We start from the raw sequence: 26,971 nt of genomic DNA, 5'->3' as shown, positions 1-26,971 counted from the left end.
GAATATGTTAGCCTTACTGTTATCTATAAGCTATGTGCTCCAAAACAATGACAAAATTCGCATTTAGAAGACCAAACCCAACGTTGAAAATGAAAATCAGGTTGATGTCAGAATCCAACACCAGATTGACATTAATCTCCAACGTTGGACAGACATTGTATTGTAGTTGAAAATGAAAACATTCTGTTCCGGGTTCTGACGTCAACCCGACTTTCATTTCCAACCAAAATCCAACGTCTGTCCGACGTTGAATGTTGACGTCAACGTTTCATTTCCAACCAAAATGCAACCCCTGCAACCAAAATCATCCCCTGACTGACGTTACTACTTTCTACTCAAGGACCTTGACAGAATTGTAGTGGAGTAAAAAGTACGGCATTTGTCTTTCCAATGTAGTGAAGTTAAAGTAAAACGTTTCCAGAAAAAATAATACTCAAGTAAAGTAGTTACTCAAAATATGTACTTAAGTACAGTACTCAAGTAAATGTACTTTGTTACTGTCCACTGGGTATAAAACCAGAAATCAATGACGGGTCAGTGGATAACACCCGACATACACCGAATATAATAGATGCAACATTAGTCAAAAGTATGGCACATAGATATATTAAGACTTGTTATTTTTGGGAACAGTTTCTTTCTGTTTAGTGAAAATCTGATGAATTTCCTTACCTCTCTCTAACAGAGCAAAAGAAAAATTATGTTGTCCACTGAGCTTTATGTACATTGTTTTCAGTAGTCATCATGATACATTACCATGGCTTAAACCGCTAGCATTTGACTGAACTTGGTAGGGGGTGGTGGGAAAGTGCATCATAAACTGCATTATGAAATTAAATGTGTTATGGGGTCATGATTGAATGTGTATCATATGTGCATTTCAGTCATTGAAAGCCTGGGTCAAGACCATGAAAATACCAATTAAACAAGCAGACGGAGAGCATGCCTGTGGTGTTCAGGTCTTGGTGTATACAAATATGTTCTGCATAATACTAATGAATAGAATTGAGGCACTGAAGATCTTATAAATGAAACCTACAAGTTCTGCATAGTATTATTGTGAATATCTAATATATGCACATGTATGCAACAGCACAATGAAATGGCATAGGAATGCAATACTCATTTCAAAGGGTCATGTATTATTTGTGTGCTAGTGTACATGATATGTATTTGTGACATACATACTGTGTGGTTACAAACTATGAAAATATCTATTGTTCTTAATGATCATACATAACTCGGTATTAAAGATCTAGAATGCAGGATCATCTGTATGCGGAACATACCAGCACGAATGTCCAAGCTGGTCTAGCATAAAACTGGTCAGCCAAGGAAATTACAAGTTAAGAAGGCTGGTGGGAGCAAAACAAATCAAGTTTTGCTTGTCATTTCAGCAGGGATGATTCTAAAGTTGGTTAAGAGCAAAAATTAGTCAAGGGTCACAGTAATCTTCTTTCAAATGTGCAATTTTTTTGCAAAGAAACAGCCCTTACGCAGCTTTCCTATGTAGCTCACCTGTCTGAATCACTATCTGACTGATAAAGTCCAAATGCATCGGGGATTTTTTCCCCAACACAATTGCACAAGTGTAGATAAATAACTCAATTAAGCAATGCAGATGTAAATGACTGCTAGACACTTATCTTTACCTTCACAAAACGCAGCCTTGATACAGTATAAAACACCATATTTCATTTTATATAAGCAGCGAGTTGTAAATCATAGAAAGGTTAGTTACACAGAAAATAACTGCTTTAGTCTCACAACTCCTGATAAGCCACTTGATAAGATAACATAAGATAGCATAAGCATGTAATTTATCTCATAAACATCTGTGATGTGAACTTTAGTGTCCAGAAAAGAACACAAACAAAAGGATTAGTCAAAAGCTGAGGCTATTAGATCAGGAACAACCATCAGGCAAACCAGAGAGAAGCAAGATTGTTTCATCAACAACGTTTCTGTGTAAAACACAAGTCATGTTATTAGCACTGAGCGTTTTGCTGCTTATATTCCCTGCGTCTCTTTCTGCTCCAGCCAGAGATCGCTGCACCACAGGCAGAAACAAACTTCTGCTAATCAGCTTCGATGGGTTCAGGTGGGACTACGACCGAGATGTGGACACCCCAAACCTGGACAAAATGGCTGAAGAAGGAGTCAAAGCCGCATATGTCACTCCACCTTACCTGACCATTACTAGTCCTACACACTTCACCCTGTTATCTGGTAAGGACAAAAATACAATAACAAAACATTTCTAATTTAAAGTAAATAGATAATACATAAAGTGTCCCTAAAACTGGGCTCAGTAACTAAAAGAAATGAATAATTTAATTCTGCAAAGTTAATTTGAACAAAAGTGACAAAGACTTTTACATTGTTACAAAATTTTTTTTTAAAATAAATGTTCTTTTGAACTTGGTTTCCTCAAAAATATCAAGCAGCTCAACTGTTTTCATTCAACATTGATATTAAGAAATGTTTATTGAGCACCAAATCAGCATATTAGAATGATTTCTGAAGGATCAAGTGTCAACGAAGACTGGAGTAATGATGCTGAAAATTCAGAATTGCCATCACAGGAATAAACTATACATTTTAAAATATATTAAAATAGGGGGGGAAAAGCTATTTTAAATTGTAAAAATATTTCCCAATATTACTATTTTACTGTATTTTTCTATGTAGCCTTGGTGAGCATAAGAGCACAAGAGACCACAAGTTTTAAACTAGTGTATATGCTTTATTTTTAAATTAATTTCATAAAGATCACAAAAAATTCCTAAGAAAATAAAAGTTAGTTCTGAGAAAAGAGGGGTCTAGCATTGATTGCTTGTATGCCGCTTGCTTTGATATTTTGTTATCTAATGCAATTAAATTGGCACATTTTTAAGTGTAGTGAAGTAAAAGTCCAAATTTCTTTTAGAAATTAAGAAACAGAATAAGAACAATGGATGGCCACAAAATGATTTGGAGTTTTAGGGTCTCCATATTTTGATTGTTCACATAGCTCAAACAGACAAGCATAATACTAGCAATGCCAAGGCAATGGATTTGATTCCCATTTGGTTTGATAGCTTGAATGAAATTTTAGTTTCTTTGGATATCCGTGTCTGAAAATTGCATGAACTCAAATATAAAGTTCTGAGGAAGCCTCAGCCATATCAAAAATATGCATTTTTTCCCCAGGAAGGTACATTGAAAACCATGGTGTGATTCATAACAACTGGTTCAACACAACCACACAGGAGAAGAAACAATACTACATGACACAGTTTGTGGATGACTACTGGGATAATGGCAGTCTACCCATTTGGATCACAGCTCAAAGACAGGTACATCTCTCAAACTATTACAACTCGACAAAAGTTTCAGTAAATCTCAAAGTTAAAAAAATAAAGTTCATTATTTAGTGACCTCCAACATGCAAATGTTCTTCATGATATTACCTTTAAATAATTTATTATAACATCTTAAACTTAGCAAGAGAAAAAAATTACTTAGTTACATTGGCATTAAATAAGCTATAAACTGACTTGTAAATGCGTCCTTTCTTAGGGGCTTAAAACAGGATCCTTACACTTCCCTGGCACTGCTGCCAAGTACCATAATGAAACAGTCCAAGTGAAGGAGGTGGAACCAAAGTTTTATGACTACACCAATGAGACGGCATGGAGAGAGAGTGTGGATAAAGTCATGAGAGAATGGTTTAAAGATGAAGACTTAGACTTTGTCACTTTGTATTTTGGCGAACCAGATTCGACCGGCCACAAGTATGGACCTGATTCACCTGAGCGACGTGAGGCAGTCAAGAAAGTGGACCGAACTGTGGGCTACATACGGGAAACTGCTGAGAAACACAGGCTCAGTGACCATCTGAATGTTATCATCACAGCTGACCATGGAATGAGCACCGTGTTCAAAGGAGAGCAAGTCAAAGAGATAATACTCGATGACATCCCAGGATTCTCCTTGAGCGATCTGAAATTCCACATGGTGGATTATGGACCTTCTGGGATGCTGTTGCCCAAAGAAGGGATGCTTGAAAAGGTTTATCAAGCATTGAAAGGAGGTCATCCAAACCTTCACGTTTATAAGAAAGAAGACATGCCTGCTCGACTGCATTACGCCAAACATCCTCGTATCCTACCCATCATTCTCTATGCTGACCCAGGATATGTCATCAATGGGGTGAGCATGAAGTAAACAACAATAATGGGCACAATAAGCAATAATACATGGAAAACATTACATCACATGTTATCTTATGTTCTAAATGCTCTTCCAGTTCTACCCATTCCAGACCAATAATGGGGAACATGGCTATGACAATGAAGTCATGGACATGAAGCCTTTCTTCAGGGCAGTGGGACCAGATTTCCATAAAAACTTGTTGGTTGGACCATTTGAGACTGTCAACGTTTACCCTTTGATGTGCCACTTACTGGGTATAAAACCAGAAATCAATGACGGGTCACTGGATAACACCCGACATATGCTGATATCCAACGGAGAGTCATGTGATTCTGGAGGTGAAAAAAAAAAAGAAACACTTGCTTACAAATCTTATATAAATTCACATACTTGTTTAGTATCTTAAAGGTCAGGGATATGAAATATTTGTGTTATTTTGAGAGGTTAAAAAAATCATACTATAGAAGAAAAAAAACTTGACATTCCCTAAAATATGCTTCTTAAATTATTGACAATATAAATAATCAACTGCATATAATGTCAAACACAATCTCTTTTATATGTCCTTAACTATCTTGACAGTTTAAGACAACTTATCATGATAGTCATCAGGTTTGGCATCTTGATAAAAATGTTATGTGTGCTTACAACATTAAAATAAACAATACCATCAAATTGTATCGCTCTGTCAGCAAATAGATAAAACCCTGCAAGGATTTGCCCTGTCCTTCACTATATGACCCCATGAACTATTAAAACATGGACCAGCTCTATCAGCATCTTATCTCAAATTACATAACGTACGTGTCATAAATCAAATTGTTTTTTTGTTTTGTTTTTTCTTGTAGATACTCCCAAGTCGAGTCTTCCAAACGTGTTTATTGGTCTTGCTGCTGTGGCTGGATTTTTATTGCTTGTGTTTGTCATTGTTACATCCTACAACGGATATAAAAGATACAAAGTAAATCTGAGGTAAGAAATGGAGTATGACATTAAGTCATTGTTATTTTCAGCACATTACCTCTCTGTGATAATCTAATGTTTTACTTTACCTTTTCTCTCCAACAGAGCGAAAGACATCATAGATGATGTCTACCAGAAAACAACTGACTCCAAGCAAACTTCATTCTAAGAGGGACAATCACTTATTCTTGAATTGCTTGTTTGTCTTTTAATATTAAGGTCCAAAGCGAAGTCCAAAAGTCTGAGACCACATTAAACATCTAGGGATTTCTTTTTATTTAAGCACGGAAGTAGAATTTTGTGAAATTTTTAAATATAGAAATATTTATAAAAATGTTTAAGAATTCATGTCAAAGGCAGTTTGAGTGCAGGTGTCATTAAAAGAAAATGGGAACATATCAGAAATGCATGTACATTTTTCAATCCTTCATTCATATTGTTATGCGGATATAAAAATGTTGTATTCCATTAGAAATGTTGACTCAGCTTTTCCACTGCCTTATGCAGCATATTTAATACAGTATATACTGAGGCCATCTAGTGGAGTATGGTGTGTTTTTTTAAACTTAGAACAATTGTGACTGTATGTGAACAAAATGCCTCCAAATAAATATTGTTAATGAGGACAATTGCATATTATTCACTCAATTCCTGAGACTTTAAAGTCTCCCAATACTCTTGCATGCGCACACACACACACTTACCGTTTAACCACTCACAATAGGCTGCACAATGCCGGTTGGTCCTATGGAAAAACACAAAGCAGAAAAGGAGCTTATGAGGACTAAATGACTGACAGAAGTTATCATTACACAAAGCTGCAGATTCAATGATTTATGGTGAAATCCCGACCAGTCATGTGGAATTTTCCCAAAATAAGTTTAAGTAAACAGCTCATGACAAAGAGGCACTCAGAGCAGGCTGGTATGCATAAACAGTTTGAACAGTGTGCTGCAGTGTAGCCCCCTCCAAACACACTCGCACATACACACACACACGTACACACACTCAGTCACCCGCCAGAACAGAGCCAGTCTGGAAATGTGGAGTCTCCCCCTGGCACGCGCGCCAGACTCCCATCCATCTTCCAGTGCAATAACATTTCTCTGTCTCTTCGTCTCTTGTCTATCGCTCTACTACTGTTGCAGGACACACACTCTGTCTGCAGAGATCATCCTTTATGCTCTTGGATTCAGGACTTTTTTTAAAGCAACATGGTCTTGAGTGCAGACGTTTAGTGCACTTCAGTCAGTGAGATGACTCTCAGTGGACAAATTAATTTGAAGCATATTACAAGTCAAACTCAGCTGACAGCACTTGTGGCATAATGTTGATTACCACAAAAAATCATGTCGACATGTCCCTCCTTTTCTTTCAAAAAAGCAAAAATCCAGGTTAAAGCAAGGAGCTTGCAATGGAAGTGAAATGGGGCCAGCTTTCAAATATTTTAAAAGTATAGCACCAAGGCTTAAACAATATGCATGTTAACATAATTTTAGTGAGAGAGAAAAAAAAAAAATCACATAAATGGTTATCAATAACCTTTTCTGTATAAAATGCAATTTTACAACGAAACGCTAAAACGTCCATAAAAATGAGAACTTTACAGCTCAGTTTTGGTAATACTTTACAATAATGTTCCATTGGTTAACATTAGTTAACTACATTAGTTAACATGAACAATGAAAAATACTTATTCTAATGAATTTATTAATCAACATTCAGTACTACATTATTAAAATCAAAAGTTGTATCTGTTAATATTATTTTAATGCACCTGAGCTAACAAACTAACAATGACCAGTTGTATTTTTATAACGTTAACAAAGATTAATAAATACGGCAACAATTGTATTGCTCCTTGTTAGTTTTTGCGTTAACTAATGGGGCATTTTTGTAAAAAAAATAATAGAACAATTAATGCAAGATGTTTTATCAAATTAAAAGCTACCCCTTTCTGCTTCTCAATTATCTTATTATTTGCATTTTTAAAGAAGCAAGTGGAAATTACTTTTATGGTAATTAATATTGTCAAAAATGCTCTCGATTGAGCTCATATTGAACCTATTATATTCCATGATGTCAATATAGACATGCACTGCATCCTTTTAAACGTCACCCAGTTTTGGATCTGTCAGTTACAACAAATAGGAGGCTAGTGTAGCCTGCTATGCTTCCCGTTGAGACCTTCTTATGACTGTCGTTTTGGCCCTCATAGTGTAAACACTTGGGAATTTCCCTCTGAAGACCTACATAGCACTTTTATTCTATCACAACATGTCAGCTCCTAACCGGGCCACTCTAATATTCTCTGCTCTCATCCATTATTAGCTGTGAGAGCACACGTCAAACAGCCACATTCTTCTGAGTGGATTTTCTCTTTCTCCCTCCGACTACGCACACATCTGCGATGTTCAGCGCTGAGAAGAACGGTTGAGCTGGGAAACAAGCATGTTTACATCTGAGGCTTAACAAACGTGCTGAGCTGAGGGGAATGCAGAGTGGAGTATCAAGAGGATCATGTGGACTATTTTCTCGAGGGCTATTTCAGGTTCATAGAGTATTGGTTTTTTGACCACCGCCTTTATTCCTCTCAACGGGCAGAATATACCAAAAATAGTCGTCTTATATTAATTCGAACAGTCATATAAATTGAAATTCAAATATAGAGCCTTTTTATTATGGCGGGTCCAATGAAACGCTTCGCAGCTCCAGTGGATGAGGTTTGAAACCATTTAAACTATTTCACAAGGACCGGCCAAGATGCACTGGTGGTCTTGGTCAAACGCCATGTCTTCCCGCGGCCTTGTCTCGCGGGGGCGGACAAGAACCGTGTCGCCTCGCACTCTGGTGAGACCTCGTAGGGGCTTGCGACGACAGATTTACTCTGACAAGTTCTGTGGTACGGCCCGCCTGGCTCCGGACACCAGCACACCTCTCTGACATACCTGTCAATGAGGTGTCACTGCACAGAGAGCGCGCCGTGCTTTCTTCTCCAGCGCCGCCATGGAAACACTGACTCAACACCTCCATATCCTCACTCGCCTGCTCCTACAATCCCGCCCAGGCAGTCCTGATGAGGCATTCCTTTGAGCTGAAACAAGGCGTTAATCCATGATAACTTCTCCCCGTGCCAGCATGTGGGTGCAGGTCTCTCCTCCAATGCTTGCCTCATGCTTTCATGCTTGCCAGGTTGAATAACTCGAATGTAGCTGCAAGATTTAGGAGGTAATATCTATGTAAAGAGGGAAATGGTCTCAACAGTAAAGCCATAAATCTGTCATTCATGCTTTGATGGATAGACGCTTCAGAATCGTTTTCACAAAGCGGCCCAACACAAAAGCTGCCATTCGTCTGTGTCAGCTATGGTCTGGTTTTATGCATTTGTGCGAGCAGTGAGGTGTGCAATATGGCACTAATACGCAAGATGCTTTTTGCAATGTTAAAAACAAATGACGTCTTTCTGTGTGACATTATTACAATTGTAAGAAGGTTTAATCAAAATCTGGTTATTCTCACGTATAACAATCGAATCAGAGTATAATGATGAGTCATGTGCTAAATGGAGCCAAACCTCTCTGAGTGTGAATTTCTAAAGCACGAAGTCGGCATGAAACAGTTGCTGTCATCATTTTTTCTTCCCTATTGCGATGTATATCTGAGTGTAAAAAAATATAAGGCGGTACTTGATTTTGTCCATCATGAATTGATTGGATCTTTGGATCGTTGTGGTTTGCTATTGCTGTGATCTCATGTGAGCGACAGGTTGGCTGCGTCTGAAATCACATACTCTCTTGAGTAGGTACTTATTTTGAACAAGTAGCCTAATTACTTCATTACTACTTAACTGCTAAAAAGTATGTTCAATATAGTATGAATGTGTGTAGTATGAATGTAATATGGACATAGGCCTACTACATTTGCCATGTTGTCATGTCATTATTACGTGACATACCAGAGTCGGTTGTGTGATTTCCCGCCCGCCGATTCTAAAGATTTCATTGGTCATGTCAATCCCTGTACTAATTGCCTACACCAAACACTGAATCCCTAAACCTACCCGTCACTTAACCAATGAAATTAGCTGCAGGGCAGGATTTCCGAACTGGGCTGCGTTCCAGTCCAAAATTGTCATGCCCTTCACTCGCTGACTTCCCTCCGCCTCGTTCACTCGGATGTACGTCATTGCTTATGTTGCATGAGTGCCCACTACTGGCGGAACCTTTGCAATAGGCTGAATTGGAACGTGCTAAGCCCTTGATCACTTAGAATCCACTATGGGGTTGATTTACTATTTATTTGTTTAATGCAGCATTCTATATCTATATAGGTGTGTTTGAGTTGTTTCATTTTTTTAATAATTAATATATCAGAGTTGTTTGTGGTGGGGTAAATTAAAGGTATATGGAGCTGCCTGAAGTGTACATGAAGTACGGTCAAAATCGAGGGAGCGAGGGTCTGTCCATATAAACTTCCCTCCTCCCCTTCATGAAGAGGAACGCACTTCAAAATGGCGGCAGGGATTCCCCCGAGGGGAAGTGCTTAGGGAAGTTTGGACTGGAACGCAGCCCTGGTTTGTGGAGAAAAATAAATAAAATCATGCACGTCAGTTGCGTCGCTTTACTGCCATTCATATATATCCTCTCCCGTGGCCTCATGGGGATAGTAAAGTGTCCATCGTATGAGCACTTCAGAATCTCGCCGGAAGAAGTAGGTCATCCGGGTACTTTTTGCCTACTCATTTATGAGTACTGTGAATTCGGACATACTTCTTTCGTCACATACTGTTTTTCGCCTACTGTAGGGAAGTAGGCCTATGCGATTTCGGATGCCCTCCCTCCCGCCAAAAAAAAAGAAAAAAGAAACACGTCATCAGAGAGGTCGTTTAACAATTTTGTGTTAGTTATTTTTGATCAAAAGTTACCAGGATAAATCATTTAAAATAAACACTGCAATATTTCATAAAAATAAAAAATAAAATTCTCCATTTTGATTTCATGGGTTAGGCCACATGCTCAAAGGCCGATTACCACTTCACTTGGCCAGCTTAAGAGTTCACTTAATGTACAAATTACAAACTTATAAGGAATTGGAACATGAAACTAACCATGACAAGTTGCTTTACTGACTTACCTGGTCAGGAAGGAGAACAGTCTAAAAACAGACTAAAATTGTAGTACCTCTGAAGAAGAAGTATAAGATGATTAAGAATCAAATAAAAGAGAAGAGAGCGCTGCAGTGATTGCTTCTTTAACAGTGTATTGATTCTGAATGGCAAATAATAAAAGCATACATGTGTAACAAATGCTCAGTACATTATATTATCAGTAGCCAACATGTATCATTTTTCTTTCACAGTAATGACTGGCTGTAAACGTAAGTGACTTCAAACATGTCACATCACACAAGAGACGTGTGGCATTTACAATTGACACAGTGACACTCAAATCCTTTACAAAAAGAAAACACATTTTCAGAATTAATATTTACCTTGACCCACTAAATGACAGTATGAAATTGATGACAACACTGGAGCTGAGATACTAATCACATAACGTTACTCATATCTAACGTTACCCAATGTTCACAATGACATCGTGTCCTATGCATTTCCTAATATAAAGTCACATACAAAACTGATGAAAACTAAACAAAATGCAGAACTCAATTCACAGACAGAGTTAATTACCCAACTATGCAAATTTAAGATAACTCATAAAACTTATATATTCAAATAATGTTGACATAAGTGTACGTGACCGTCCCTCGTGTATAGCGGGCTAACGCGCTAACCGCGGAGATCCATGCTAACCATGTGCTCGGACAGGCTAACTCATGACACACTATCACTAAACTAAAACGAACTACTCTCAGTCCGTAAAACTCATCAGTATTTCATTAACAATGTTTAACTCAAAACCGAAGTGTTTTAGTTACCTGAAGAAGAAGTATAAGATGATTAAGAATCAAATAAAAGAGAAGAGAGCGCTGCAGTGATTGCTTCTTTAACAGTGTTTTGATTCTGAATGGAGCGTATCACGGGCGCGCGCCACATACCGAAGTGTGCGATGACGTCATCACGCCGGTATGCCAAACGAAAATAATTAAATTAATAAATACACATAACTCTCTTTTCTTGTTTTGTTAACATAGCACAAATAAGCATTTAAGCACTATTATCAATATCAAGAAAATAACATTGAACAATTCTATAATGCATTTGAAGAAATTAATAAACATAAAATTCACTCTATCACACAATCACTAAATTCCCAGGAGACGCATACTGTAGCTATCTACATTCCTTCTACGTTCTTTTTACTGTTTCTCCAGGTGAGTCAACTGAACGTCTTTAGGCCCCGATCACACCAAACGCGTTTTTTGCAGTGAGAGGCGCCTTTTTTTATTGTTTTCCTATGACAATGTGAGCGTTCTGTGCTCTGCTGTTTACGCGTTTTTGCAGTTTAAAAAAAAGCAACTCCGAGCGGGAAAAGCGCCGACGTCATCGCGTTTTTTTCCACTGTCCAATCGAATGAATGGAGAGGGCGAGAGGCGGGCCTTCAGTTGTAGTGATGAAAGCTACAGTTGAACGCAACGCCCGGAGATGCGATGAAGAAACTTGTGATGTTCTCGCGGATTACCCAAGGGGGTAATCCATCGACCGGAAGTTGAAGCCGGCCGGGTGCCGCCATGTTGTAGCAGAACTTCACTTGCGTTAGCATTTCCATTGACTCCCATTCATTTTTGCGTCACTTTGACAGCGAATAACTTTACATCTGAGGCGTTTAAAGACTCCATTTGTCCATTATTTATTTCTAAAGAAACACGACAATGTATAAAGGGCTCCATTACCTTCTATGTTACACTATGGCCCCGTAGAAACAGATTTAGTAAAAATAGGCTAACGATTGCGTCATAACCACTCGACTCTCTGTCGCGCTGTACAGAAATGACCGTACAGACAGGAGGAGAAGCTCGCAGGCAATCGGGGGGACGTCCCGTCAAGGGAGAAGCCCATAGATAATGAGTCCATAAAAGCAACGGAATACTTACTCCTGCTCACTCACGCCAAATAACTCTTTGCTCAAGTTCCCCGTCTCTGCAAGATTAACGTTGGCAGTTTTCACGCACAGCTACTAGAAGATTAACGTCTGTCAGACAGGTTGCTCACGTCATCAAGCTTAGTTTGAGTCGGTCTGAGTCTGCGCGTCAGGAACGGAAGTTCTCAAAAATCGCTAAAAGTGGGCTTCAACTGTCTCAACTGAGTTCCAATGAGATCGCTCTGTCGATTTCTTTTACTGTCTATGGGATTACCAGGAGCGTAAACGACTTCACGAACCGTCAGAAAGTAAATAAATGGCTGATTTGATGTTTACTTGACCGTCAGGACAGCTGTTTTGGTGGTTGCCTAGCAACATAGAAACGCAGCGCACCACTGCTCGTTCTGTGTGAAGGGGGCAGTGCTGTGCTGCACCTCGCGTTTTCGAACGGAAAAAACGCGTTTGGTGTGATCGTGGCCTTCTCGTTGAGTCACATCTCGAGAAAAAAAAATGATTAACGTAACATTTTTTATGCATCTAGATATGCAATCTGGCTTTCCTGCGTCATTGCTTCCTCATACATAAGTGGCGGTTTTGGCAGCATTTTATATCGTTCTTTTATTCACAGTTTTCTCTTTCGGCTTAGCTACGTTTATCAGTTTGAATCTTGTAAAATAAATTATTAACAGCAATATGTGGTTGGCTAAATACATTAGTCCCTAATTCAGTGTTCCAGATGGAATAAATCGCTCTTTATCGAAAGGGAGTGTAAATAAAGGCTAATGTGGTAGGCTCCGTTTTTTCCTCAAAAAATCTAAATGCCACTAACATAACTGCATACATTTAATAATCACCTATTTGTGGATGTGGAAGGTCCTGAATGGCTTCTCAGTAAAATACTTGTTCTAATTTTAAAGTAATCTAGCGATTCAGACCATGGATTTATTTAATTAATGCTTATATGGAGCACTAGGGGGCGCATCGTGCTTGGCATACATACAGAGGATGCTGGAAATGTCTTCATGCCTTATGGTACAATGCAGTGATCTACGCGATTCTGATGTGTTCTTGTGTATTAGATATAGTTTTAGAAGAAAATGAATGTTGCTAAAACAGGTTTGATTTAGTTTGATGAAATTTTGTTTAAAATGTGACATGAAAGCCTCAAGCAAGTGCAGTTCTTCTACATGCCTTAACTTAATACTAATATTTGAATACGTCAGTGAATGAAGTCAGTATGCGTTCACTGAGTCAGGCCTTCGTGTCGTGATAGTTCAGACTGACAGATTAAAAAAAAAAAAAAAAAAAAAGTTAGATAGCTAAACCATTGCTACATGCTTGTTTTGTTTGGCAGTGAAACACAAGAAAAATAATAAAAGATGAATTAATTTAGAAAACTGGATTAGCAAGTCTCCTGCCGCCTCGATCCATCAAAAACACCACTCGTTTACTTTGGAAAATGCAGCACAGACATATAATGCCAGTATTCTTTACGACTGTTCACATCTTCTGTTACACCGCTCTTCGTATTAAGAAAGGCTGTGATCCATAACTTTTAAGTCCTAAGCCTGCATTTGGAAATAAATAGTGGGACTATCATTCAAGAGGAATTATAAACGTTGGTTCCATTACATATACAGACTCAAATACATGCACTCACAGGCTGTCTCACAAACTCACCCAACACACAAACACACACACACACACACAGAGCAATGCTCATATGCAGAGGCACACGCAAGAGTGGCGCCACAGTCTGCTGGGTGCATTTATTATAGATCCGCTTTGCCAATACTTTCAACACTACTCCAGCCTCCTTCAAACAGCCACAGGCCGATACGTGATGGATTCTGCTTTTACGTAGAGGATCAATGCAGGACAAATAGTTCCTACTTCGGCTCGTGTCAGTGCCGCCATCCAAAACACCTCTCAATCCAACTCCTAAATTATCTGAGTAATTGTTCTGGGCAGGGAAGGTTGAGATTTTGGGCCTTGGTCGTTCTGTTTGCCACAGATTTCCCTGGTGGCTTAGCTGTTGAGCTCTTGATGAGCTTCCATGATGTTAATTAGCTTGAACACAAACAAAATACTGTTTCCACACGGACTGAATGTGATCTGTTCCACCTCATTACGAAATAAACCTCCATACATTCATCTAATCTCGTCTAAATATCTGTTGCAGCGTCAGCCGGGCATGACAACAGCACTGTGAAATTTCGAATGGAGGAACCTGATCTAGACCTGAAAATATTGAGAATGAAGCATACGGGTGGCAACTGCGTACACAGAGATTTGTCTTTCAGTACAGGATTAAAATGTTTGTTCTAAGCGTTATGAATGCAGAAGAAGAGATCCTGCCTGTGCTACGGGAACGAGCCCGTTCTTTACAATCTAGACAGCAATGGGTGGAACGATGGCACCGAGCCCACATTGGCCTGGCGATTGGGGGGAAATTATAGGGCTATGCTGCCAATTTCTTAAGGAAAAAAGCAAGGAGGAACAAAAGGGAGATGAAGCTGCGGTTTGATTAAACCTCAGATGAGTCAAGTATTTGCCATCCCTCATGTTTTTGGAGGGGGAGAAGAGATCCTGAGCTCAAAATGAAGGCTGAAAGGGTTTAATGCACTTCTGTCTGTCAAGTGTCAACCTTGAATTAAAATGCACAAGGCGAGCTTTCTGATATTATATATCAATAGAAATAATGAAAAACATTCAAAATCAAAGATGATTGTGAACTTCCAACTGCACGCATTTTAATCTTGTTGGATTTGGTCAATTTGCGGTCCAGGTGAATGTGCATTGATGTTCCCCTCTCATTAATGAGCAGACGTTCTTTAATCATATCTGGTACCGACTCTCTTACACTTCAAAGTCAGTTTGAATCTGCACGTCTGCAAATATCGCTCTGATCTTCCAACATCTGACATGCAATCATCCCCCGGACCCCACCGCTATGATCTCTGGTATGAACTTGAGATCACGCTGACCTTATTCTCAGTGATATCACACTCAGATACCCTGATAGCATCTGGCCGTTTCAAAGGTGTCTAACAACAGCACTTTATTGAAGTGCAAGACACAGAATGTGAACAACAACAAAATTAATTATATTATTATTATTATTATGTAATGCTATTGAGGTTTTAAAACCTCAAATGTAAAAAAAAAGAAGAAAAAAAGGGCTTTTTCTTGTAGCAGAGCGGTGACAGACACCAGCCTCAGGGTTATGTTGATGCATGTCTCTTCCTGACATCATTTGCATAACTGTAAATCTAAGCTATAATAAAGAGTTTTACCACATGTTGTTTTTGAATGTCACACTCTCATAAAATATGAGAATGTTGACAAGTTAAGGCTGTAAAGTGACACAATTTAATGGCAATGTTGAAAACAACATCATTTCTCAGTTCTTCAGTTATATATTCTCTCACAGTTGGAGGCTGATTCAGGTTTTTTTTTTAGAGGCTCATTTGGTCCAGCTTTGAAAGTAGAAAAGGAAATGTGTCTAATAGTGAAAACAAACCAAAAAGCTAATGGAACTCCACAGCATAGGCCACAAAAATAAAAACATATACTCTATGTATATATGAAATGGTGGGGTCCATATGTCCGAGACTCCAGTAATACCAAAAACGTTTCAAATTCCATATTTTATACGCATATAGCAAAGCATGATTTGGGAATATTAGATGTGTTGTACATATATATATAAAAATATATATAAATTATATATTTAATAATTATATGAGATTATCTTTCTGTTATTCAAGTCTTTACTTTTACTCACTTATACATATGTATGTATGTATGTAGGAATATCAAACATGTTTCCTGTTATTCTCTTAATATTTTTATAAAACCTGTTTGTTATTCAGGTCTTTTTTATCATAATTATATATATATATAATTTGTCAAAATATACACACACACACACATAAAATTAATCATGGCTTTGTGTCATATTCTACATTTTCACATTTAGCCAAAACACTGCTGTTAAAGAATGGGGACTCACATATATTTGTGAGTGCTATTGGAGCTCTTTTTCAGTAAGGAGTTTCCAGCCCATTGGTAATGCCCACAAACCTACTCACGTCCCCATGTTCCTTTGGTTTGGGCTCCATCCATCCGCTGCTCGCCAGTCGCCAGGAAACACGCACAAGCTTTAGACCAATGAGAGGCTTCCCTTTAAGGGAGTGTCTGTGCAAAAAAAAAAACCAATCTGAACATTTAATGACTGGTGGTTTTTCCCGCTCTGTCATGGTTAGAGAGAGCGCCTGGGTGGCCAGACTGGCTTTCATCACGGGAAGGGTGCAGCGTGTAAGGGGGCAACTGTTCCTCACACCTGATTGTTAGTGATACTGGATGGACTCCAGAACTTGGGTGGCATGTTACTGTGCGAGATGAAGTTTCCAGTCATATCTCCCGGGGATGTGATGCCCTGAGAGCGATGAAATGGGATAATTCAGAGCATCCATGAGTGTTTAGGTTGAAGGTTGCAGATTGAGGTAGCCTACATGAAGCCAGTGTTGAAAATCACAGTTATCACTGTATTCAAATATGCATTATGTAGAAAGAAAGAAAGAAAGACATCAGCACACAGCATTTCTTGTCAAGTAGAGTGGAGTGACGGGTCCATAATCTTACTGAGCTTATTGGAAAGCTGGAGGAACAGGCACTGTTTTTATTATTGTGTATTAAACTGAGAGAGACGTCATGTTCCTTCATGTAAACCCTCCTTACTGTGCAAAACCAAGTGATGCTGGACAATGTACTGGTGGATTAAGTCAAAATCTATGTAACAAAAGCAGGATTCACGAGAGCAACTTTCATTTTGGTTTTAAAGCTGTGTATTTACTGTTACGTGGTAGCTTATGCATGCATTACTTTGATCCCTGTTGTGTTTGCTATTGACTCTTCACTCTTTTATGAAATGCTGCAGTGTAATGTTTAAATGCTATTATATAGTGAAACAGTCAGTGAATATTATCAATGGCATCTATGTGTCAAACCTAATCGATACACTTCAGTATCTTCATTCCTTTGCAAGGTCAAGTTGCTCTTCTCATGCCAATAGACTTTAGGCAGCAGACAGAGCAGAGAATGCTTTTACATGTGATCATCCATCCAGCATGTGTTTCAGGCGCCACACAGATTAAATGAAAGAATCTGAAAATGAAGGTCTTTAACTTTTAATCCTTTTACAAAGACCCTTCAGACTGTCTGAGGACGGAATGGCGTCTCGGAGGAAAAAAAACAACAAAGTAACTGATCCACTCCCTCCGAGGAATACGAATCACCAATTGTCCATTACGATCCAGCCTTGACTTTATAAGTCAAATTAAAATAATATCACTTCAATTAGTGTCACATCAGCGTGGAGGGCTTTATAAATAGCAACTGGTGAGTTATACTGCATGCAGTGCATGTTAAGCAGACCATATGTGTACAGTAAGTGAAATAAGCAAAAAAAACAGTTCATGGACATTTTTAGTGGTTTTATTTTAAATGCATTTTGACTACATGGACATAAAGAATAAATAGTTTCTTTTATTTACACGAGCAGTTATTTTCCATCCCCCTTATATTTACAGCACACCGAGACTGTAATCTATATTCTCCTGTTTGAGGTGTATAAAGTTTTTTTTCTTTTCTTTTTTTTTCCGAATAATGGAAAAAGCTTGGAATTCCTTCAATAAACGCACTTTGAATGCGAAATGTTCTTTGACATAAATATGTTTAAAGTTACATTACAACCAAAGTTACAGTAGACACTGGATATTATAGGCAAATACTGACCCTTTTTTTGTTTGTATTTTTTGTTTTTACAAATGAATCAGGCACCACTTTACATTACAGTGTCCATGTTAGACACATTACTATAATTATTAACTAGAATGACTATAATACCAAGCAGCTCCACAAATGAATCACATGTTAAAGTTTCATCAGCATCACTCAGTACTTCTGTATGAAATTACACAGTAACATGAAAACCAATGTAAAGTGTAACCTAAAATGGCACCACATATACATCAAATATACATTCCTACACTGGACAGTGCATGTGAGAAGGAGCACGGAGCTTATTTCAGTTCGGGCAGGAGCATTTGCACTCTGATATAATGGGGTACTGAACTGGTATCCAGGCACATTTGAGCCCACCCTTCCTCTGCAGGCACCTCCATCGCAAAACCGTAAAATGGCTGGATTTGGCAGGCTTGCAAACCATCCCTTCTGGAACCGAACAAGACCTTTTATTGTAGCAGCTGCCCACCTTCACATAGCGGGGCCAGAATCGGTTCCCCAGGTCCTGCCATGTGTGCACAACCGGACAGAAGGCATAAGTCCACAGCCACAGCTGAAGCCTTCTTCTGAGTTTCTTACTGGGCTTGTGTTTTTTCCCATGCTGGATCTCAAACTCCATGGCTTTGATATCTTTAGGCATGGTGCCGGTGGGACGCTGTTTCATGAGCTCCGACTCGTTCAGGTCGTCCTGTCCTGCGTATTTGTCCTCTGGCTGGCTGATGGACATGAAGTTCTGATCGAATTTACTGCCTAGTAGGGCTTTGAGTTCGGTCTCGTTCAGATCCTGCTCCTTAGGGTCCAGTATGGGATCCGGGTCCTCCTTGAGTTCCACTATAGGTAGACTGTCACTGGGAATGGGACGGAGGAGGTAGTAATGTTGGCACATCCCTTCTTCTATCCTGAATCCGAGGGAGAACATGAGAAAGTATGTAGCCAGAAAATACGACACGTTATCCATTTTCGGCTGTGGGTGTCGGATGCTCGATTAATCCTCGCGTTTGAGTGTTCGCTTGAGTTTTTGGCGAGCTGTGAGCGCGCAGTCTCCAGCGCGCGCGGTGGCTATCCACGAGCGATCGCCCTAGAAAGTGTTCATTCAGTTCAAACGGCACTATCCTCGATGCCACTTCGTGCGTAAATGGGATCGGAGATCCAAGAGCGCTGTGTCAGTATCTACTTCGAGGTCATGCCGCGCGTCTCGTTTCGCTTTTACGCACAGGTTCACATCAGCAGAAGGGCTCATGACAGCATCAGGCGTTTTCACCCGGAGCCGGTCTCCTCTTTGAGCTCGCGGGCTCCTTGCGTCTGAATCCGGAGTCCTGGTGTCTGAGGAGGATCCGCATGGTTTCTGGTGATGTGCGCAGAACTGAGAATCACCTGGCTCGTCTGATTTATTCTCGCGGGTCGCGATAGAACCCAAAGACCCATTCTCAATTGTGGGTCTGTTGCCAGAGCTCCACGACACCTCCTTCTATTTCGGGAGGGGAGGGGGGCGGGATGGATCGGGAGTGGGGTATGGGGGTGGGTGGGGTATAAGGGGGTCCGGGGGGCTGTCTATCGTTGGTCGCCCTCTGCTGGTCCGCGCGCACATGCGTGACATGTCAAAAGATGAATGACAGCGGCAAGGACTTGGGAACGAGTCTCTGTGTGAAATTCATTAATAATCATATCGCCTACTTATATATAAACTATATAAAATTACATCTTACATAAACCTTTTTTTAATCTGTATTAGTCAATAACAAAGTAAAAAGGAGAGATCTTTTCACTTTTAATCTAAAACACAAGCCCTTCTAAATGTTATCTTTGTAGTCATTGTATACATTTTGGAAAAACTTTCATTCAACTTTCTACAAATATTTCGATTTATTTTTGAGTCACGAATATTGGGAAGATTATTCCATTTTGACCAGAACAAAATGTGCCTTTTCATAAAGTTTGTCGGTGTTTTTGTATCATTTAAAACAAACTGCTTCAGTGCTTTATTTAAAAGATTAAAAAGATATTTCTGTCATGACGACCCTCTAATGGATATGGCAATGTTGTTGTGTTTGGTCTTGGCGGAATAGATCTGCTACGCTGATGCTGCTGTTATTGCTGCTGCTGCAGAGTGAGTACGGGACTTGCTACTGCTAATACAAACACGACACGCTGCTGTGAGCAACACATGCTGCTGCTGTTCAATATAGCGAATTACCCGTAGCAGATCTATACAGGTGGAGCTGGGGAAGGTGGAGGGTTTCTGAAAGCGCACTGCTGTGCTGACCAGTATTTGAAGGATGACCAGCGAGCTCATTGGCTACTGATACAGCAGGAACCAATCAGCTGTGCCCTTTAGAGATGATGTGATTGCAAGCAGATTGAGTTAAGGACCAGCTTTCGCCATCTACAGTTTCATATAACTTTGTATTTCTCTCGGGTGGAAGAATTTCAGCTTTCAGACTTTTTTTTAACAACTTCCACAGTTACAACACCTTGACATTTTTTACTTTAAGGTCCACCAAAAATGTCAAAATCACTTATAACTTAGAAATGAATTAAGTCATTTTTGTAATTGATGCAGACAAAAGTTTATTGAAAGAAGATTTATTGAATTGTTCATCGTGTGTTTTATACAAAGTGAATGTATATGCATTGCTCTTCTGTTTAATTCCTTGTCAGTTGATAGCCTATCAGCTACTCTGAAATGCTTTCTAAAATCAAATCAATGGGTGCCACTGTCCGCTGGCTCTTTTGGCTTCTCTTCGAATGACAAGGCTGCATTCAGATATCTCAGAAGAGTTCCTCATCTCCTATGATATTCCTGTGCTATACTCTTTAACGTTTAAATTGACCTTAGAGCAATTTTCTGGATTGCTCCATGTGTCAGCGAGTGTCCGGCGCCAGGAGAATGCGAGTTCTTATTTGAAAGAAAGGAAGTAGGCTGAAATTATGTTTTTGAGATAAGCTTGCCAACCAACTGTAGTGACGAAGGAATCCGTGGCCCTTGAAAACGGCCTATCCTCCGGCTAGAGTTACAGAACGCAGGACCATGCACAGTCTCTCACCGAACAAAGACATTTCTCAGAGCCAAATAAAGAGCTATGCTGTTTTCCAGAGTCCTCTATGAACATAAAACTGATTAATGCATTTGTGACTAACAGACACCATACTGTTTAGTATTAAATGTCACTCATAATAAGTGTCTTAACCTGTGAACTGCAGCACAGTTGATGTATGCTGTTATACTTTCGTGGATTCCTTCATTCTCTCCTGTAATTTGTACCAATGACTGTTTGACTGTGTTCCAGTGGTTACCATGGAAGTGGGTGTTGGGACAAATAGCACAGTGGATTAGAGGCCATATTCAAACAGGCTGTCAATTTTAGCTGTGAATTGAGAACATAGCGTCATTCTGGACTTAATCATCAGATCATCTCCTTGATAGCACTATTCGCACCGATTCAAGCTCGTTTCCAACATACACACACATTCTTCTTTCTTTCCGTTAGCTGACTCCGAGATCCACGTGTTTCGAATCATCTGGAGGCATATTTGTCCTTTGATTTTCGTGAAATATCTGGGCAAAGGCCAGTCGCGCCTCCATGACCATCAATGTCTGGTCCGACTCTAAAGTTCACTTAATCTTAATGACGGATCAGAAGGCCTCCCAGCTCGAGGTCAAAATACTCCTGATTCTTTCATGACCCAGCTAGATAAAAATGTCATTTGTTTTTGTTTAGTTCCCTGTGAAGACCTTTGATGATCTAACAAGAGAGCAATTTGAACGGTCGATTTGAAAGTTACGGTTTCACTGACATGCGGTCAGTTCAGTTTTAAATACAAACATACACACTCTGTCTGTCTCTGTTGGCCTGGTTGTTGAAATTAACAATGTAAACAAAGCTTTATATCAATTTATAAAACATTTTTTTTAAACATCTATATCAAAAAATAATGAAAATTTGAATGTTATAAAATGATACAAAATAAAAGTTGTAAAAATATTGACAAATTTGTCTTTTTAAATCTGTATTCAACCTCTGTAAGATGACATTTCTTAATTACACATTGCCATTTGGCCTGTTTTTGTTAACATTTTAAACAAAGCTTCATATCAATTTATAAATAAAAATATTAAACACATCTATAACAAAAAATCCTGAATATATATATATATATATATATATATATTGTATTTTTAAATCTGTATTCAACCTCTGTACGACATTTCCTAATTATATATTGATACAAAACAAAATGAATCGTCTGCAATTCTGAAATCAACCACAATTTCATTCAAAAATGTATTAAAAAATAACAATAAAGTTAGGCTACCGTACTTGAATTAACCTAAAAATAAATGGTAACTTATATATAATAATTACATGGAAATAACCCTAAACCAAACCGTAAATCGCAGATCTATACAGGTGGAGCTGGGGAAGGTGGAGGGTTTCTGAAAGCGCTCTGCAACTGCTAGTATTTGAAGGATGAGCAGCGAGCTCATTGGCTACTGATACAGCAGGAACCAATCGGCTGTGATCTATAAAGATGATGCGATTGCAAGCAGAGTTAAGGACCTATCAGCCTGCACCATCTAGAGTTTCATGACAGAACTTTGTATTTGATGTTAATTTCAACATTTACTATTACAAAAATCATTATGTAATACACCTGAGCTAACATGAACTAACAATGAACAATTGTATTTGTATTAATGTTAGTAATTTTTTATTAATGTTTTATTAATTTTATGTTAGTTAACTCACCTTATTGTAGAGTGTTACCAATTAAAGAAACAGCTTTAAAAAACATCATAAAATATTTACACTGGAATGTTTATTTTTTATGACTTAAATACATCTGTCACAGCGTCATATTCAAGATGCATCACAAAAAGCAAACAAGTTACAACAGAAACTTCTATGACATGGGACCAACCATCAAAAATACAATACTGAAATATATTATTTGGATCAATAGATGCATAATGCAAAAATATACAGATATGATGCTTCTTAATTGTTTTGGCTTGCATTGTGCACAGTATAAAGGTATCAAGACAAATATACTATATAATTTAACAATAATACCCCAACGGGAATGCCAGTTGCAAACAGTTTCAATGATTTAACTGGAATACGTAAGGTGGCATGTGGTATATAATGCCTCGGCGCTGCAGGGTTGTGTTGAATGCATACTGCAGAGCAGGGCCCGAACACACCGGTGTGTCAGAGCAGTGCATTTTACCCACAGGATCTTGAGCACCAGCTGACATCACTGTACATTAACCAGGAAGATAAAACATTTTTACAATCCTTCAGGAGAAAGTCCAGTTTCAACATATTTTTTGGAAACATTTCAAACGTTTTGTGCAAATACTATTTTTTCTTTCTTTTTGTTATGTTGAAAAAACACTACAAACATTAACAAATTTGTGAAACATTGCAACAGACACATTCACGATGTTGCTTTGCAAAAAGCTGCCCTTTTCATCTGGGAAATTGTTTCACTTCATTTTTAGGGCATACATATGGATATAGTATATTCACAATGGTAAAGTTCTACAGAATTACTAAACAAACTACCTTTTCGGTTATGTCCTTGGACCATAACTTGCATTTCAAATACCTATGGCTTTATTGACAAAATGAATGCAGTGATGTTAGTAATTAAGCACTTACAAATCATCCAAATATTCATGATTGTGTGTTGATTTGCAGTACAAGAAAACAAGGTCGCAGCTTCCTCCGCAAAAGGTCAAAAGTGGTCCGATTCAAAACAGTCCAGATATTAAAACTCTTATTACAGTAAAAGTGGTGGGGTTTAAATATACTGTATATATTAAAAGTGCAGTTTTTCTCATTCCTTCAACCTGTAAAACAGAAGTGGTTTTCATTTCCTTTCATAAGAGTGGGTTACCCAGCATAAATAGGAACAGAAATAACAAATTACAATGAATCTTCAAATGTGAACAATCCCACGCCACAAACCACCATTGTACGGTAAACATCGCACAACTCAAGGTATTTTTCAATGAAACTCATTCTGTGGAACAAATGTCACGCACTCTTTCCCTGGAACTACATAATAGCTTTTTAATTCGAAAAGGGCTCTCGTGTTTAGTAACAGAGTCTGTAGTGAGGGGGTCATTTTTCATTCATCCAGTCGTGTTTCTCAACACAATCGATTTGAAACAGATGTAATGTGAAGGGGATTATGCCACTTCATACATCAATAGTAGGAGCAAACAATTCTAAATGGGCAGTGTAATTAGCGGATACGTCGATCTTTCATTGCAAGTAAACACATAAACTGAATTTTAACTGACCGTCAAATCACCTAACTCCACTCTTCACCGAAAAACACCACAATAGAGCAAAACAGAAGTTTTCAGAAGTAAAAATCCCATTCATTTTCTCCACAGAGAACTTGATTTATATAACATGTAAACCTTTCAAGACAATAACAATAATAACATAGTAAGATTTTTAAATGTTTTTAAAAAGAAGTCTCTTATGCTGCGTTTACAAAATACAGTAAAATAATAATCGTGTAAAATATTATTTCAATTTAAAATAATCTTTCAATTGTGTAATTATTCCTGTGAAGGCAACACTGAATTTTCTGCATCATTACTCCAGTTTTCTGTCACATGATCCTTAAGAAATAATTCTAATATGCAGATTTGGTGTTCAAGAAACATTTCTTTTTACTGTATCAGTTGAAAACAGTTGTGCTGCTTAATATTTTTGTGGAAACTGATACTTTTTTTTCAGGATTCTTTAATGAATAAGCATTTAAAGAACAGCATTTATTTGAAATAAAACATATTTTGTAAAATCATAAACATATTTACTGTCACTTTTGATCAATTTAATGCATCCTTGCTGAAAAAAAGCACAGATTTTTTTTTTTACATAAAGTTTGGAAAGTTAATACATCATTATAATTATATTTTAAATATATATTTCTTTATATATTTTGTGCTTCATAAAAGTTCTTAAATACACACTTCTTGTAGCTTCTAATAAAAAAGCTGTAATATAAAAAAATATTTAGAGTTGTTTGGTTTTGTTCATAACTTCCAAGTGTTTCAGTCTGAAGAAGTTTTTGAAACCCCTATGGAGAAAATGAATGGGAAAAATACACTCAGAACGAAGGCTGCTGAAAAAGTAGCCGCCAACTGTTGGACTCTATTGGCGGAGGCAATTTCAAGTTCTGAGGAAAAGCAGTGCATTGATAATCAACATTGTAACAGTCAGAGCCATGATTTATGAGTCCCGCAGAGTTGACCAGCAACTTCATCCTCTACAGAGAGGATGCAAGAATTGATTAGGCTAAGTGTTCACTCATTACATCTGAGATCTGTTGTAAAGTGTGCGGTTGGAGAGGAAAGGGGGAGTTTTGGAGCTTTTTGAGGCGATTGAATTGTCGAGAAGACCATGCGTATATCGTCCTAAAGAGTGCTGCTGAGGACCTCTGACACTTGTTCATTCGTTAGCTCATCTGAATCCATGTCCTGAGCTTCTGCTGTAGTGCGGTATCCCGATCCGGTCTCTCCGGTGGTCGCTCTTCTCGATCCCGTCTCCTCCTCCTCCCAATGTGGGGCATCTCTGCAGGGTGACGTCTTGCTGCAAGACTCCACAAAGATCCTGTGAACGTTGGGCTTAGACTCCCTGTAGGTCGCCCTGTACTCATCCAAACTGTAGGAGGTAGTGGGAGAGTGCGGTAGAAAGAGCGGCGTCTCCAGCGGCAGGTCAGTTTCGCTCTGTTTGGTGTAGATCCCTTCGGATAGCGAGGGAGTGTGACTCTCGCTCTGTACGCGCAGCCAACGGTGCGGCCCGCCAAAATAACTCCTCTGAGGATGGCTCTTGGACAGCATCTTACGTTTCGTCGGTGAATCGGCCAGGAACTTGCAGCGGGGTGGCTTGTCTGTGTCTTTCACGGAATATGAGGAAAGCGACAGGTCCTCCATATCCTTGGTGCAGGATTCGGTCTCCAGGATGGACTTGGAGCAAGCGCTGTACTTGAGATCGTGCATCTGAAGCACATCGGGTGCGCTTCCGCTGAGGATGTGCACGGCCTGATGGGAGAGATCTTGGGCTGAGGAGTAAACTAAGTCCAGGTCACGAGGGCTCAGAGCGTCACTGGAGTCATAGTCACTGTCTGTGGGGAGAAAGACCTCCGAGCAGCCCTCTTCATCTGAACCCGGTTGGGACTCTGCAACAAATGTGGGTTGATAATAATTATGGAAAGTGTATGGGGAATCAGACAAGCAAAAATATATTTTAATAATAAAATAAACATTTGAAAAGGATACTTCTGCCGAAAATCGGTCTGAAATTCTGTCTGATTGGATGAACCACTTTCAAAGCCCTTTTTGAAATAGTCGATATAGACTACCATTCAACATTTTGGGGTCGGTGAGATTTTGTAAGGTTTTTGAAAGAAGTCTCTTGTGCTACCAAGGCTACATTTATTTGATCAAATACAGTAAAACTAGTAATATTGTAAAACATTATTTTCAATATATTTTAAAATGTAATTTATTCCTGTGATAGTAAAGCTGACTTTTTTTTGTGGCCAGTGTCATATGTGATCCCTCAGAAATCATTCTAATATTCTCATTTGGTGCTCAAGAAACTTTTACTATTATCAGTCCTAAAAATAGTTTTGCTCATTAATATTTTTTTTTTGGAAACTTTGTTGCTGGATTTTTCAAAAGAACAGTTTTTAAAAGCCTTTACTGCCACATTTGATCAATTTAATGCATACTTGCTGAAAACAAGTATTAATTTCTTTCAAAAAACAACAAAAATTCTTACTGAACCCAAAAGTTTGAAATAGATCAAATTAATGTGACATCACATATTCTGTTAAACTAATGTAATAATATTTGTTAAATGTAATAAGTAACTATAAAGTGATGTCTATGGTTTAAAGTAAAGAAATATACATAGGTTCTTTCTGAAAAATCAACA

The 26,971-nt window shown here is 38.6% G+C and overlaps 3 protein-coding genes across 4 annotated transcripts in view; 1 reads left to right on the top strand and 2 right to left on the bottom strand.

The window, feature by feature from the left end:
- The first annotated feature begins 1,847 nt into the window (after positions 1-1,847).
- Positions 1,848-5,207, top strand: LOC130102838 (ectonucleotide pyrophosphatase/phosphodiesterase family member 7-like). The gene is made up of 5 exons (XM_056268934.1): positions 1,848-2,229; positions 3,193-3,338; positions 3,562-4,194; positions 4,292-4,535; positions 5,046-5,207. The coding sequence occupies exons 1-5, from the start codon at positions 1,983-1,985 to the stop codon at positions 5,171-5,173; spliced, it is 1,398 nt and encodes a 465-aa protein (XP_056124909.1). The 5' UTR covers positions 1,848-1,982; the 3' UTR covers positions 5,174-5,207.
- A 12,476-nt stretch (positions 5,208-17,683) lies between these two features.
- nog3 (noggin 3) lies at positions 17,684-19,467 on the bottom strand. Its single transcript, XM_056268935.1, has one exon. The coding sequence runs from the start codon at positions 18,964-18,966 to the stop codon at positions 18,292-18,294; it is 675 nt and encodes a 224-aa protein (XP_056124910.1). The 5' UTR covers positions 18,967-19,467; the 3' UTR covers positions 17,684-18,291.
- Positions 19,468-25,228: 5,761 nt separating this feature from the next.
- Positions 25,229-26,971, bottom strand: part of ankfn1 (ankyrin repeat and fibronectin type III domain containing 1) — a 92,083-nt gene continuing 90,340 nt past the window's right edge. For both annotated transcript variants that reach the window (XM_056268932.1, XM_056268933.1), the window contains one exon: positions 25,229-26,210. In XM_056268932.1, the coding sequence (XP_056124907.1) occupies positions 25,447-26,210 (764 nt within the window). In that variant the 3' untranslated portion in view covers positions 25,229-25,446. The remainder of the gene's footprint in view (positions 26,211-26,971) is intronic.

This window comes from Rhinichthys klamathensis, unplaced genomic scaffold (genome assembly GCF_029890125.1).
Source record: "Rhinichthys klamathensis goyatoka isolate OS25496 unplaced genomic scaffold, OSU_Roscu_1.1 h1tg000277l_1, whole genome shotgun sequence".
Taxonomy (NCBI): domain Eukaryota; kingdom Metazoa; phylum Chordata; class Actinopteri; order Cypriniformes; family Leuciscidae; genus Rhinichthys; species Rhinichthys klamathensis.
This window is presented reverse-complemented; position numbering and strand designations above follow the sequence as displayed.